General features: G+C 43.2%; 1 protein-coding gene across 1 annotated transcript in view; it reads right to left on the reverse strand.

The window, feature by feature from the left end:
- The window catches only part of LOC118398434 (MAM domain-containing glycosylphosphatidylinositol anchor protein 2-like), a 352,144-nt gene that overhangs the window by 167,449 nt on the left and 171,450 nt on the right, over nucleotides 1–13,245 (reverse strand). Inside the window, exon 4 of the mRNA XM_052470749.1 lies at nucleotides 6,504–6,700. Coding sequence (XP_052326709.1) covers nucleotides 6,504–6,700 — 197 coding nt within the window. The remainder of the gene's footprint in view (nucleotides 1–6,503; nucleotides 6,701–13,245) is intronic.

Genomic DNA, 13,245 nt, shown 5'->3' on the forward strand with positions numbered 1-13,245 from the left:
TGAGAGAGATCGTCCGTTTTGATGACAAAGAAATGAGAATGCGACGCCTGAAAACGGTTGGAAGAAGTTTGTACAGAACAGCATTGCATGTTACAAACCAGGAACGAACATCACTGTCGATGAACAATTGTTCCCAGCAAAAACACGTTGTGGCTTTACGCAATACATTGCGAGCAAACGCGACAGGTTTGGAATTAAGTGTTGGTTAGCCACTGACATCGACACCAAGTACATGCTGAATGGCTTTCCATAGCTGGGAAAACATCCACGTTGGGCAGCAGGTGAGCGAGTGTCGGAGAATGTGGTGATGAGGCTTGTTGGAAACTTATGTTGGCAAGGGGAGAAAAGTCACCATGGACAATTTCTTCACCGTCATTGGCGAACAAGTTGCTGGCAAATAAAGCGAGCCTAGCATCCCTCTGTGCAAAATAAGACACCTGCACAGCCATTGTACTCCAAAATGGTGATGAAAGAATGACAAGACAAAACTCACACTATACCAATGCAAGGCAAGAAGAAGGAACGTTTCTGCAATGATCACCATGCATCCGAGAGCATATGTGGGGTGGCCAGTTTCAACTGTTCTGCCTTATTATTATTCGACCATGCTGGTCATTTATGAACATTTTAACATCTTGGCCATGTTCTGTTATAATCTCCACCCGGCACAGCCAGAAGAGGACTGGCCACCCCATATAGCCTGGTTCCTCTCTAGGTTTCTTCCTAGGTTTTGGCCTTTCTAGGGAGTTTTTCCTAGCCACCGTGCTTCTACACCTGCATTGCTTGCTGTTTGGGGTTTTAGGCTGGGTTTCTGTACAGCACTTTGAGATATCAGCTGATGTACGAAGGGTCATATAAATAAATTTGAGCATGCTGGTTAACTTCTTTGGGGTAGGGGGCAGTATTGGGTAGCTTGGATGAAAAACGTGCCCAAATTAAGCTGCCTATGACTCAGCCGTAAAAGCTTGAATATGCATATAATTAGTAAATTTGGATAGAAACACTCTGAAGTTTCTAAAACGGTTTGAATGATGTCTGTGAGTATAACAGAACTCATATGGCAGGCAAACACCTGAGAAAAATCCAACCAGGAAGTGGGAAATCTGAGGTTTGTAGTTTTTCAACTCGGCCCCCATTGAAGATACAGTGTGATATTAGTTATGTTTCACTTCCCAAGGCTTCCACTAGATGTCAACAGTATTTAGAACCTGTTTTGAGGATTCTACTCTAAAGGAGGGGCTCATAAGAGCTCTTTGAATGAGTGGTCTTGCATGGTGGTGGAACTGGGATTCCTGGGAGTTCATTCTGATGAAGATCATCAAAGGTAAGTGAATATTTCAAATGCTATTTCTGAGTAATGTTGACTACCCAATATAGTGTCTTTTTGGCTGCTTCGTTGTCTAAAGGCTACACAGATTATTGCATGGTTGGCTTTCTCCGTAAAGTTTTTTTTAAATCTGACACAGCGGTTGCATTAAGGAGAAGTTCATCTGAAGTTCCATGTATAATAGTCGTATCTTTATCAATGTTTATTATGAGTATTTCTGTAAATTGATGTGACTCTCTGCACAATCACCGCATGTTTTAGAACTACTGAATGTAACGCGGCAATGTAAACTCCGATTTTTTAATATAAATATGAACTTTATCAAACAAAGCATACATGTATTGTGTAATAAGAAGTCATTTAAGTGTAATCTGATGAAGATCAAAGGTTAGTGATTCATTTTCTCTCCATTTCTGCTTTTTGTGACTCCTCTCTTTGGCTGGAAAAATGGCTGTGTTTTTACTGTCTTGGTGGTGACCTAACAATCTTTTGTCGTGCTTTCGCTGTAAATCCTTTTTGAAATCACACACTGTGGATGGATTAACGAGAATTGTATCTTTAAAATGGTGTAAAATACTTGTATGCTTGCTGAATTTTAATTATGACATTTTTGTTGTTTTGAATTTGTTGCCCTGCACTTTCACTGGCTGTTGCGGAGGGGTTCCACAGGTTATGGCACACTTAACCAGCATGTCTACCACAGCATTCTGTAGCGATAAGGCATCCCATCTGGTTTGCGCTTAGTGGGACTATCATTTGTTTTTCAACAGGACAATGATCCAACACACCTCCAGGCTGTTTAAGGGCTATTTGACTAAGAAGGAGAGTGATGGAGTGCTGCATCAGGTGACCTGGCTTCCAAAAATCACCCAGGCTCAACCAAATTGAGATGGTTTGGGATAAGTTGGACCGCAGAGTGAAGGAAAAGCAGCCAACAAGTGCTCAGCATATGTGGGAACTCCTTCAAGACTGATGGAAAAACATTCCAGGTGATGCTGGTTGAGAGAATGCCAAGAGTGTGCAAAGCTGTCATCAAGGCAAAGGGTGGCTACTTTAAAGAATATAACATGTTTTTTGATTTGTTGAACACTTTTTTGATTACTACATATGCGTTATTTCATAGTTTTGATGTCTTCACTATTATTCTACAATGTAGAAAATTGTAAAAATAAAGAAAAACCCTTGAATGAGTAGGTGTGTCCAAACTCTTGACTGGTACTGTATATTCTAATGTTACCTACATTTTAAAACACATTCATGAACACAAACAAATTATTATTTTAGTGATAGCATATATGAAATGTATTAAATACACTGTTACAATGTTGTAGTCAGAATGACTGCTCATTAGTTTGAAGGGGAATCCCTCGAGGCCCAGCAGTTCTAATGTTAAAAAATAAGTAAAATGGAACAGGACAATCTAATGCTCAGAACCTGGTAACATTAAGATGTAGGATCGGACATAAAGTTGAAGTCGGAAGTTTGCATACACCTTAGCCAAATACATTTAAACTCAGTGTTTCACAATTCCTGACATTTAATCCAAGAAAAAATTCCCTATTTTGGGTCAGTTAGGATTACCACTTTATTTTAAGAATGTGAAATGTCAGAATAATAGTAGAGAGAATAATTTATTTCAGCTTTTATTTCTTTCATCACATTCCCAGTGGGTCAGAAGTTTACATACACTCAATTAGTATTTGGTAGCATTGCCTTTAAATTGTTTAACTGGGGTCAAATATTTTGGTTAACCTTCCACAAGCTTCCCACAATAAATTGGGATAATTTTGGCCCATTCCTCCTGACAGAGCTGGTGTAACTGAATCAGGTTTGCTGGCATCCTTGCTCGCACACGCTTTCTCAGTTCTGCCCACGAATTGTCTATATGATTGAGGTCAGGGCTTTGTGATGGCCACTCCAAGACCTTGACTTTGTTGTCCTTAAGCCATTTTTCCACAACTTTGGAAATATGCTTGGCGTCATTGACCATTTGGAAGACCCATTTGCGACCAAGCTTGAATTTCCTGACTGATGTCTTGAGAAGTTGGTTCAATATATCCACATAATTTTCCAGCCTCGTGTTGCCATCTATTTTGTGAAGTGCACCAGTCCCTCCTGCAACAAAGCACCCCCACAACATGATATTGCCACCCCCGTGTTTCACGGTTAGGATGGTGTTCTTCGGCTTGCAAGCCTCCCCCTTTTTCCTCCAAACATAACGATGTCCATCATGGCCAAACAGTTCTATTTTTGTTTCATCAGACCAGAGGACATTTCTCCAAAAAGTATGATCTTTGTCCCCATGTGCAGTTGCAAACCATACTCTTACTTTTTTATGGTGGTTTTGAAGCAGTGGCTTCTTCCTTGCTGAGCGGCCTTGCAGGTTATGTCGATATAGGACTGGTTTTACTGTGGCTATAGAAACTTTTGTACCTGTTTCCTCCAGCATCTTCACAAAGTCCTTTGCTGTTGTTCTGGGATTGATTTACACTTTCCACACCAAAATACATTCTACTCCAGGAAACATAACGTGTCTCCTTCCTGAGCGCCATGACGGCTGCGTGGTCCCATGGTGTTTATACTTCCTTACTATTGTTTGTACAGATGAACGTGGTACCTTCAGGCGTTTGGAAATTGTTCCCAAGGATGAATCAGACTTGTGGAGGTCTACAATTCTTTTGCTAAGGTCTTGGCTGATTTCTTTTGATTTTCGCATGATGTCAAGCAAAGAGCCACCGAGTCTGAAGGTAGGACTTGAAATACATCGACAGGTCCACCTCCAATTGACTCAAATTATGTCAATTAGCCTATCAGAAGCTTCTAAAGCCATGACATCATTTTTTAAAATTTTCCAAGCTGCTTAAAGGCACAGTCAACTTAGTGTATGTAAACGTCTGACCCACTGGAATTGTGATACAGTGAATTACAAGTGAAATAATCTGTCTTTAAACCAATGTGTGAAAAATGACTTGTGTTATGCACAAAGTAGATGTCCTAATTGACTTACCAAAACTATAGTTTGTTAACAAGAAATGTGTGGAGTAGTTGAAAAACAACATTTAATGACTCCAACATAAGTGGTATGTAAATTTTCAAATTCAACTGTAAACATAATTTCAAATGACTCATTTCTATGAACAGGGGGGATCACCAAATTAACTGGGAATACATTACATAGGATGAAGAAACAAAACTCCGAGCTGCAGCTCCATACTACTTGTCAGACAGACATGCTGGGGTGGGATTGGGTCCAAGGGTGGCTTTTGAACATTTCTTTGGATTCCTCATGTCTAACTCATTGTTAGAAAACAGTTTGGCCCATATCGGATGCTAGGTACCACATTTATTTAATATTAGCTGCATCTTATAAATTAAAGTGGCCATCAATTAGCTTAATTTCTCAGAGATCTAATTATATTTCAACAAAATAATGTTGCAGGAATGCTACTCATCTGTTTCTAACAGAAACCATTTCAGAACAATCTGCGATAGTGGGTGTCTAAATGATGTTTCTTTGACCCTCCACGAAGACCAAGCTCTGTGATGGGATGTGATAAAGAGTCTTTAAACTCCTTCCTATCCACCAAGGGGTCAGATTAGGACTTCAGTCAGCCTGGCACATCAGTCCTCACTAGCCACAATCACAGTCCACAGAAATCCCAGTCACAGTCCTCACAAACCATAATCTCTCATCTCTTTCATTCCCCCCAATAATCATCATCATCATATTGCATGACATTTATACGTTAGTTGTATTTGATTGGGGATGGACTCAGTCTGTGGATGCAGTCGTATTACCTCCTCCTCTCTGGCTTTGGCTGATAGTGGAAGATGTATTTGGTGGGAATGATGATTCAGAGGCCAGTTTAACACAGTGGGAAACAAATAGGAACACATATCTATTTGGAGGACAAGGGGGTGGAGAGAGGGAGAGAGAGGGAGAGAGAGAGATGAAGGGGGTTGGAGGAAGGAATGGAGTAGGTGGGAGAGATGTAAGGGATTGGTGAGAGGGATGGACAAGGATATGAAAGAGGTTAATGAAAAGGATGGAGAAAAGACATGGAAGGATGGATGAATAATTAAGGGTGGTGTGAGAAATGTAACAGATTGGAGGGAACCATGAAAAGATGGATGAAGGACAGAGAGAGGGTTAGATGTAGGAATTAAGAAAATGGACTTGCAGGAGCAATTATGATTAAGTGCCTTGCTCAAGGGCACATCAACAATCGGCTTGGGGTTTCAAACAAGCAACCTTTCCGTTACTGGCCCGATGCTCTTAAACGCTAGGCTAACTGCCGTCCCCAGAGATGATTGAATGGATGAAGAGACTGCTTGATTGTTGGTCTGGGTGTACAGACACACAGCTGTGTGATCGACACACCCACGGCAGAAAAGCTTTCAACAGCGACCTCAACAAGACCTGGTCACAGTGTTCTAGAATGACCTCCCAACACAAAGTTAACACCATCCCCCTCTGCTCTCCACCCATAACACTATCCCTCTCTCCTCTCTTAACCTTCGCCAGAGAGAAACGGTAAGCTGGTATTTAGCAACGGGGAAAAAAACACGGTGGCTTCAAACGTGTCCCCTGATCTTTCTGTTCTTATGCTCGCCACGGGGAATAAGGCAGGGAAGAGGGGAGAGAAGGGAGATCGGGGGGGAGCCCTCAATGAAAGCGTGTCACTTCCTGGCTAATTACCAGGCCACATTCCCATGCTGGGTTTGAAATGCCACGCCTGTGTTTTATCTCTGCTCTGTACAAAGGCTTGGTGGGCTGAGGGAAGGAAGTAGGATGGAGGGAAGAGAGAGAAGGGAAGAGGAGAGAAAAGGAGGGAAAAGAAGAGGTGGACTCGGAGGGGAGAGGAAAATGAGGGAACTGGAGACTCAGAAGGGCAGCCAACTACTGTACCTCAGGCTCGCTTGCTTATATCATCTATGATTAGTGCACTCTGTTTGTTGCTCTCTCTCCTACCTCTTTCTGTCTCTTTGTCTCTCATTCTCATTCCCTCTTTTTCCCTCTCTTTCCCATAGCAGTCTCTGGGGACACACTTATTTATATAAATATACATCAGCCCACACAGGGGTCACCGCACTCAGAGTCTATAGTATATTGAGATCTCTACATAAACCCCACTCTGATATACAGTAATTGTATAGTATATTGCCTCCCCCTTACCTGTGTGAAGAATGGTTCGTAGATCTCCACTCCCTTGTCGGAGCCTTGTGAGAGGACGTCTCGTCCGCGGTGCCAGCTGTAGCGGACTGGGGGGTTGGAGTTGGCCACGCAGCGCAGGAACACTGTCCTCTCGTAATAAAACTGTTCTTTAGCCTCTCCTACACTCTGGTGCACCGTCACTAAAGGGTCATCCAGGTCTGGAGACAGAGAGGAACAGAGGAAGAAGAGAGGTAAATCCATTGATGAATCAATGAATCAATGAATCAATCAGTCCATCATGCATTCAGATGTACGACTGACTAGGTTGCCCCCCTTTTCCCTCAAAATCCACCGTGCAAGTAATGAATCCATTGAGAAATCAATTGAATGGCTACCTAACCAATATGACATTTGTATTATTGATAATCAACACAGATATCATACTATATTGTATTTCAATGACCCCAATTTCTCTTTTAAGCCAACTCTGGACAAAAGGGCGGTGTAAAATCAATGAATTGGTCACTCAGGCAAGAAAGCAATCAAATAAATAATCAATCAAACGGTACCATTACCATAAACAAGAAAGACACATGCAACATAAATGTAGTCGTATTGCATATCTGTCACCTGCAGGCAGCCTAATAGAGGTGAAAAGTGGGGGAAAGAGTAAGACAAGCTCGACAGTGAAACAGAGGCCCAAACACGCACGCATACACCCAGGCTGCACACACAGACTCTCAGATCTCCGGCAGCCACATGAACCCCAGGATCAATACATCCCCTTGACTTTCCTAATCGATGAGCTAGCATGCACGGCCTTCGACGTGAAAGTCCTGTAAGAGACCGACATGGGAAAGGGCCGCAAAAATTCTCTAATATCCTGCGCAAACACTTCCCTGATGCGCATCCCTCTTTTAAGATACTATTTAGTTGCCCTCTTGTCCCTAACAGGAGACCAGTAAATGAATATCGCTGTTTCCTCGCTCTCATTTCCCAACACATCAGAGGGAGGTTCTCCCCATCTGTCTGACAGTTATAGCTATTTGAGCAAAATCGCTCGCGGTTGATTAAAACGGATTCAAAGTTAATCATCTCACTCGCCTGACGATTAAAGCCTTTGACAAATGGGTGTTCATCATAACTCGGTCTGTCTTTTAGCATGCTAATGCTCACCTTTTTAAGATCATGTCAAAGAAATGTAAAGGGGGCTTCGTCCATTTCCCCTTTTCATCTCCCCCTGAGATGCAATCAGTATCTCAACGCAAGCGAACAGGCAATTTAAATGGACTTGATTAAGGCAAAACCAATGCAAGTTATCCCCTCATGCTAAAATACCCTAAACGATTACGGATGACCTTATGTGCTTATCTCTCAATCTCAATGTCCATGTACAACTATTTTCATTCCACTGCCAAACGTTTGCTGAGAAAACGATATTAGGCATTGAATTGGAGAGGTTAATCAATGGACGCATGCCTTGAATTCAGACTGTCAGTATCGTCCTGTCCTCCCTCTGAGTTAAACCCCAGGACCTATTTAGGGAGCATGCTGGCCGCACCGCACACACGCAAACACACACACCAGTTTTTTTTTTCTGGAACAAAAAGGGGTTTCGGTGGTGGCGTGGCAGGGGGCGTGGCAGGGGGCGTGGTAAAGGGGAAGGTCAGTGGTCGGCCAAGGCTGCATTTGAGGCCCTAATCTTGGTGGTGTAGTAATAATGTTGCATTTTCAAGCAAATTTTCGGCAATTCTACAAATTTTGACATGGAGCTGAAAGACATTCATGCAGCTTAAAAGCAAATTTCCTGCAATTCTACACATTTTGCCATGCAGCTAAGATAAAATGTTGCAATTTTAAAGCTAATTTCCTGCGATTCTATGCATTTTGCCATGGCTAATTCATTGTTTTTTCATTCATTTCTATACATCTGGTTTTAGTCATTTAAGTTTACATTTCAAGAGTTTTTCCATCCCAAAAATGAATTAACTCCAAAAATATTATTATTATTATTTATTTTTTACACGGTTTGGCCCAAGGATTACAGTGGCAGAAAAATCCCTGCACACAGACACGGACCAGAATGCTGATTCCTCAGTTACATGCTCTGGCCTACAGCACCTTAATCAAACCCCAGCAGTGGTCAATACTTCATCCAAAACCCATTACATTATTCTCTGTGTGTGTGTGTGTGTGTGTGTGTGTGTGTGTGTGTGTGTGTGTGTGTGTGTGTGTGTGTGTGTGTGTGTGTGTGTGTGTGTGTGTGTGTGTGTGTGTGTGTGTGTGTGTGTGTGTGTGTGTGTGTGTGTGTGTGTGTGTGTGTGTGTGCGTGTGTGTGTGTGTGTGTCATTACATTACAGAGGCTCAGCTCAGCTCAGCTCAGGTATGGGCAGCAATTATCTCTGGGAGAAGAGAGACTGAAAGCCATTCCGAGGAGAAGACAGAGCGATTGACTGGAAATGTTTTGGCTGTGCACATTACTCCAAATAAATACACTGATTCATTATGTAGAATAAGGGAGGATGGCGTTGGTATTTGTGTGAGTGTGCGTGTGTGTATGTGGGGTGTGTATTCACACGTGTGTAGGTATGCAAGCTTGTGTGTGCGTGTATGTGTGTTTGTGTATGAATCCCACATTTTATCTCCAGCTCTTCCCTGGTTCCCCTCCACTCAATTTAGGGAGTGTGACGGCAAGGCAGTGATTCAGAAGGAGACGTATCGTATCTACCCTGGGATGGATACACGTGTCTCTGAATGCACAATCTGATTGGGGCTTGTCAACTATCCTGTTAATGAGAGCGGGGGTAGCTAGTAGATGTGTATATATGTGTGTGTGTGTGTGTATATATGTGTGTGTGTGTGTGTGTGTGTGTGTGTGTGTGTGTGTGTGTGTGTGTGTGTGTGTGTGTGTGTGTGTGTGTGTGTGTGTGTGTGTGTGTGTGTGTGTGTGTGTGTGTGTGTGTGTGTGTGTGTGTGTGTGTGTGTGTGTGTGTGTGTGTGTGTGTGTGTGTGTGTGTGTGTGACAGACGGACAATTTGGGAGGGGAGGCGGAACTATTTATAATCAAATGTATGCACGGAGGAAGTGGATTGATGCTAGGAGCACAGTGTGGAGAGATAAATATGAATATATGGAAATGTACGCACTTGATAAAAATTGGATGAATTTCAAACAAAATTCCACCTTCACCATCCGTCCTCTCTCTCTCTGCTGTGAGGATGTTACTTTGCATGTCGCTCTTGTGCAATTTCCTTCAGGAGTCACGCTCTGATGATTGTGAAGCTTAATGTACAGAGCCCAGAAGAGGTGTGTGCATGCGTGTGCGTGTGTGTGTGTGAACACTGTGGTATAGGCTCCGCTACAGAGTTGTTAGGGTTTGTAATTGCAGGTTTAACGGGTGGTTCCCAAGCAAGTAAATCTGTCCATGTACAGCTCAAAGCTCCGTGGCACCAAGTTAACCTTTTATTACGTCATCGGCCGCTCTCACTCCCACTAAGCACATAGTCTTGACCAGAGTCGCAACACAATGTTGAGGTCTTCCTGATTCAGATGCAAGTGAGAGAGAGAGAGAGAGAGAGAGATAGAGAGAGAGAGAGAGAAGCAGAGCAGAGCCCTGAGAGCGCCACTTAGTGTCTGTGTTGAACCTCGCTGAACCTCTTTCGTTCGACCAGAGAGGCTCTCCTTCCTCCTTTCTTCACTTCCCTCTCCCTCCCTCCCTCACTCCTCCTTCTCTCTTCCCCTCCCCCCTTCCCTCTCTCCTCTTGATGGATTGGTCCATCAGTTAGAAATAATTAAGGATGAGCTGCTGGCTTCTCTGGCTGAATACACCATCACAGTGTCAGGGTCAGAGGTTTAAAAGCAGAGCTCTAAGAGAGGAAGAAAGTAAAAGAGAGAGAGAGAGAAAGAAAGTGAAAGAGAGAGAGAGAGAGACAGGGAAATAAAGTGAAAGAGGGAGAGAGAGACAGGGGAAGAAAGTGAAAGAGAGAGACAGGGGAAGAAAGTGAAAGAGAGAGAGAGAGACAGGGGAAGAAAGTGAAAGAGAGAGAGAGAGAGAGAGAGAGAGAGAGAGAGAGAGAGAGAGAGAGAGAGAGAGAGAGAGAGAGAGAGAGAGAGAGAGAGAGAGAGAGGAAGAAAGTGAAAGAGAGAGAGAGAGAGAGAGAGCGAGAGAGTGAGAAAGAGGGAAAGAGAGAGAGAGAGCTAGAAAGTGGGCAAGAGGGAAAGACACAGAGACAGACAGACAGACAGACAGACAGACAGACAGACAGACAGACAGACAGACAGACAGACAGACAGACAGACGGGTGGTGGGTGGTGATGGCATGTCATATCGTTTACTCAAGCACTGTACATTGGAAATGACAAATGAGTCATACAAACTCTTCTGCAGGCAGGGACCATGGAGCATGTTAATGATGGCGGTTCTCTAGTGGAAGTCCACATTAAATTACAAGGATGCTAGTGTACACTTCATACTTCATGCTTTCACAACTATCTGGTTGATTTCATCAGTACTACAGTACAGTAGATTACTTTGGTAATAGTCATTGAGAAACTAGAACACAGACATTGGGTGCTAGCTATTCAAGATGAATAAGAAAAAACAATTCTCTATACCGAAATATTGTGTTGACTAGAGGTTTGTATTAAAAGAGAAAGCATTAAAGACTAAAGCAGACAATTATCACTTCAAAACCTGAAACACATTTTCTTTCATGTCCATTCTCCCGAAGATACACACACATCTCTCTCCCACCCCCCTCTCTCTATCCCCCTGTCTCTTTCTCCCTCCCCACCTCTTTTTCCCTCTCTATCTCCCTCCCTCCTTCTCTCAATCTAATCTGCACCAGTCATTTGGAAGGGAGAGAGAGACAGAAAGAGAGAGATACCAGAACACCCATGAGGCTTTGAGTCTGACAGCCCATCGTGTCAGAGGGCTGTGGATTAATTTCACCCTGTTGCCGTGGCACTAATCATTTATCCCAGGTTGATTACAATGCGGTGCCAATCGACCTCCCTCAAACTGTTGTGTTTATCCTTCCACGGGTAGAAATATTCTCATTATGTCTAAGATAAGCAATTTGCTTTCAATCTCTGCTAAGAGAAAGGGAAGGAGAGGGGGGGGGACGTGCAAATTGCAGGCATCCAGATGCCGGGTTAATGAGGTGGTAGATCCAGTGGCTGTCTACTGCAATCATCCCCTCAGTATGGGGCGGAGCGTCCTCTGCTCTCATTGCAAGGGGATATTTTGGTGGATGGTGGAGCGAGAGAGAGTCGTGGATGAGTGTTATCAGTGAGAGCAGCTATTACCTGGCAAAAAGCCCTAATGCTCTGAAGCAGGGCCTCTTCCTTCCCCCTCTCTCCCATTCCTTTAACACTGAGGCCTAAAAGCAGCTCCTAAAAGTGCCTAGCGACCCTTCTTTAAAAGGTCCAATGCAGTCCTGTTTAACTTGATGTCAAATCATTTCTGGCTAACAATTAAGTACCTTACTGTGATTGTTTTCAATTAAAATGGCAACAACAAAAAGAAACAGACATTTTTATCTCAATATAAAGTCATTTCTGGGTAACAATTATGTACCTTCAATTAAAATGGCAAAAACTAATTTTAAAAAATAGTTCTTTGCAAAGAGCAATTTTCAAGCAAGAACTAGGACTGTGTGGGTGTGGTCTGAGTTGGGAGGGTAAAACTAAAAACTAGCTGTTATTGGCAGAGAGGTTTGGAACTCTCTTTCTTATTGGTCTATTAATAGCTAGTTTTCAGTGCAGTCAAAAATGTGATTTTCCTGTATTCTATATATACTGAGTGCACAAAACATTAAGACCTTCCTGATATTGAGCTGCACTCCTCCCCTCTTTTGCCCTCAGAACAGCCTAAATTTGTCTCAGCATGGCCTCTACAACGTGTAGAGCTTCCACAGGAATGCTGGCCTATGTTGACTCCAATGCTTCTCACAGTTGTGTCAATTTGGCTGGATGCCCTTTGGGTGGTGGACAATTCTTGATACACACGGGAAACGGTTGAGCGTGGAAAAACCTAGCAGCATTGCAGTCTTTGACACAAACCAGTGAGCCTAGCACCTAATACCATACCCCATTCAAATGCACTTAAATACACTACATGGCCAAAGGTATGTGGACACCTCTTCAAATTTTCCATGGCCAAGCAGCCGCAACAAGCCTAAGATCACCATGCGCAATGCTAAGCGTCGGCTGGAGTGGTGTCAACCTCGCCGCCATTGGACTCTGGAGCAGTGGAAACGCGTTCTCTGGAGTGATGAATCACGCTTCACCAACTGGCAGTCCGATGGATGAATCTGGGTTTGGCGAATGCCAGGAGAAGGCTACCTGCCGAATGCATAGTGCCAACTGTACATTTTGTTGATACTACTGCAATGTTGGAGCTAGGAACACAAGCATTTCGCTACACCCGCAATAACATCTACTAAATATGTGACCAATAGAATTGCATTATATTTCATTTGATTTGATCTTGTAGCTGAATGGAAGAAAGTCCCCATAGAAAGGTTCCACCTTCTAGTGGAAAGCCTTCCCAGAAGAGTGGAGGCTGTTACAGCAGGAACTCCATATTAATGCCCGTGATTTTGGAATGAGATGAGCAGGTATCCACATACTTTTAGTCATGTAGTGTATTTTGTCTTGCCCATTCACACTTAGAATGGCACACATACACAATCCATGTCTCAATTGTCTCAAGGCTTGAAATCCTTCTTTAACCTGTCTCCTCCCCTTCATCTAGTGGGGT

This window comes from Oncorhynchus keta, chromosome 19, assembly GCF_023373465.1.
Source record: "Oncorhynchus keta strain PuntledgeMale-10-30-2019 chromosome 19, Oket_V2, whole genome shotgun sequence".
In the NCBI taxonomy this organism is placed as follows: domain Eukaryota; kingdom Metazoa; phylum Chordata; class Actinopteri; order Salmoniformes; family Salmonidae; genus Oncorhynchus; species Oncorhynchus keta.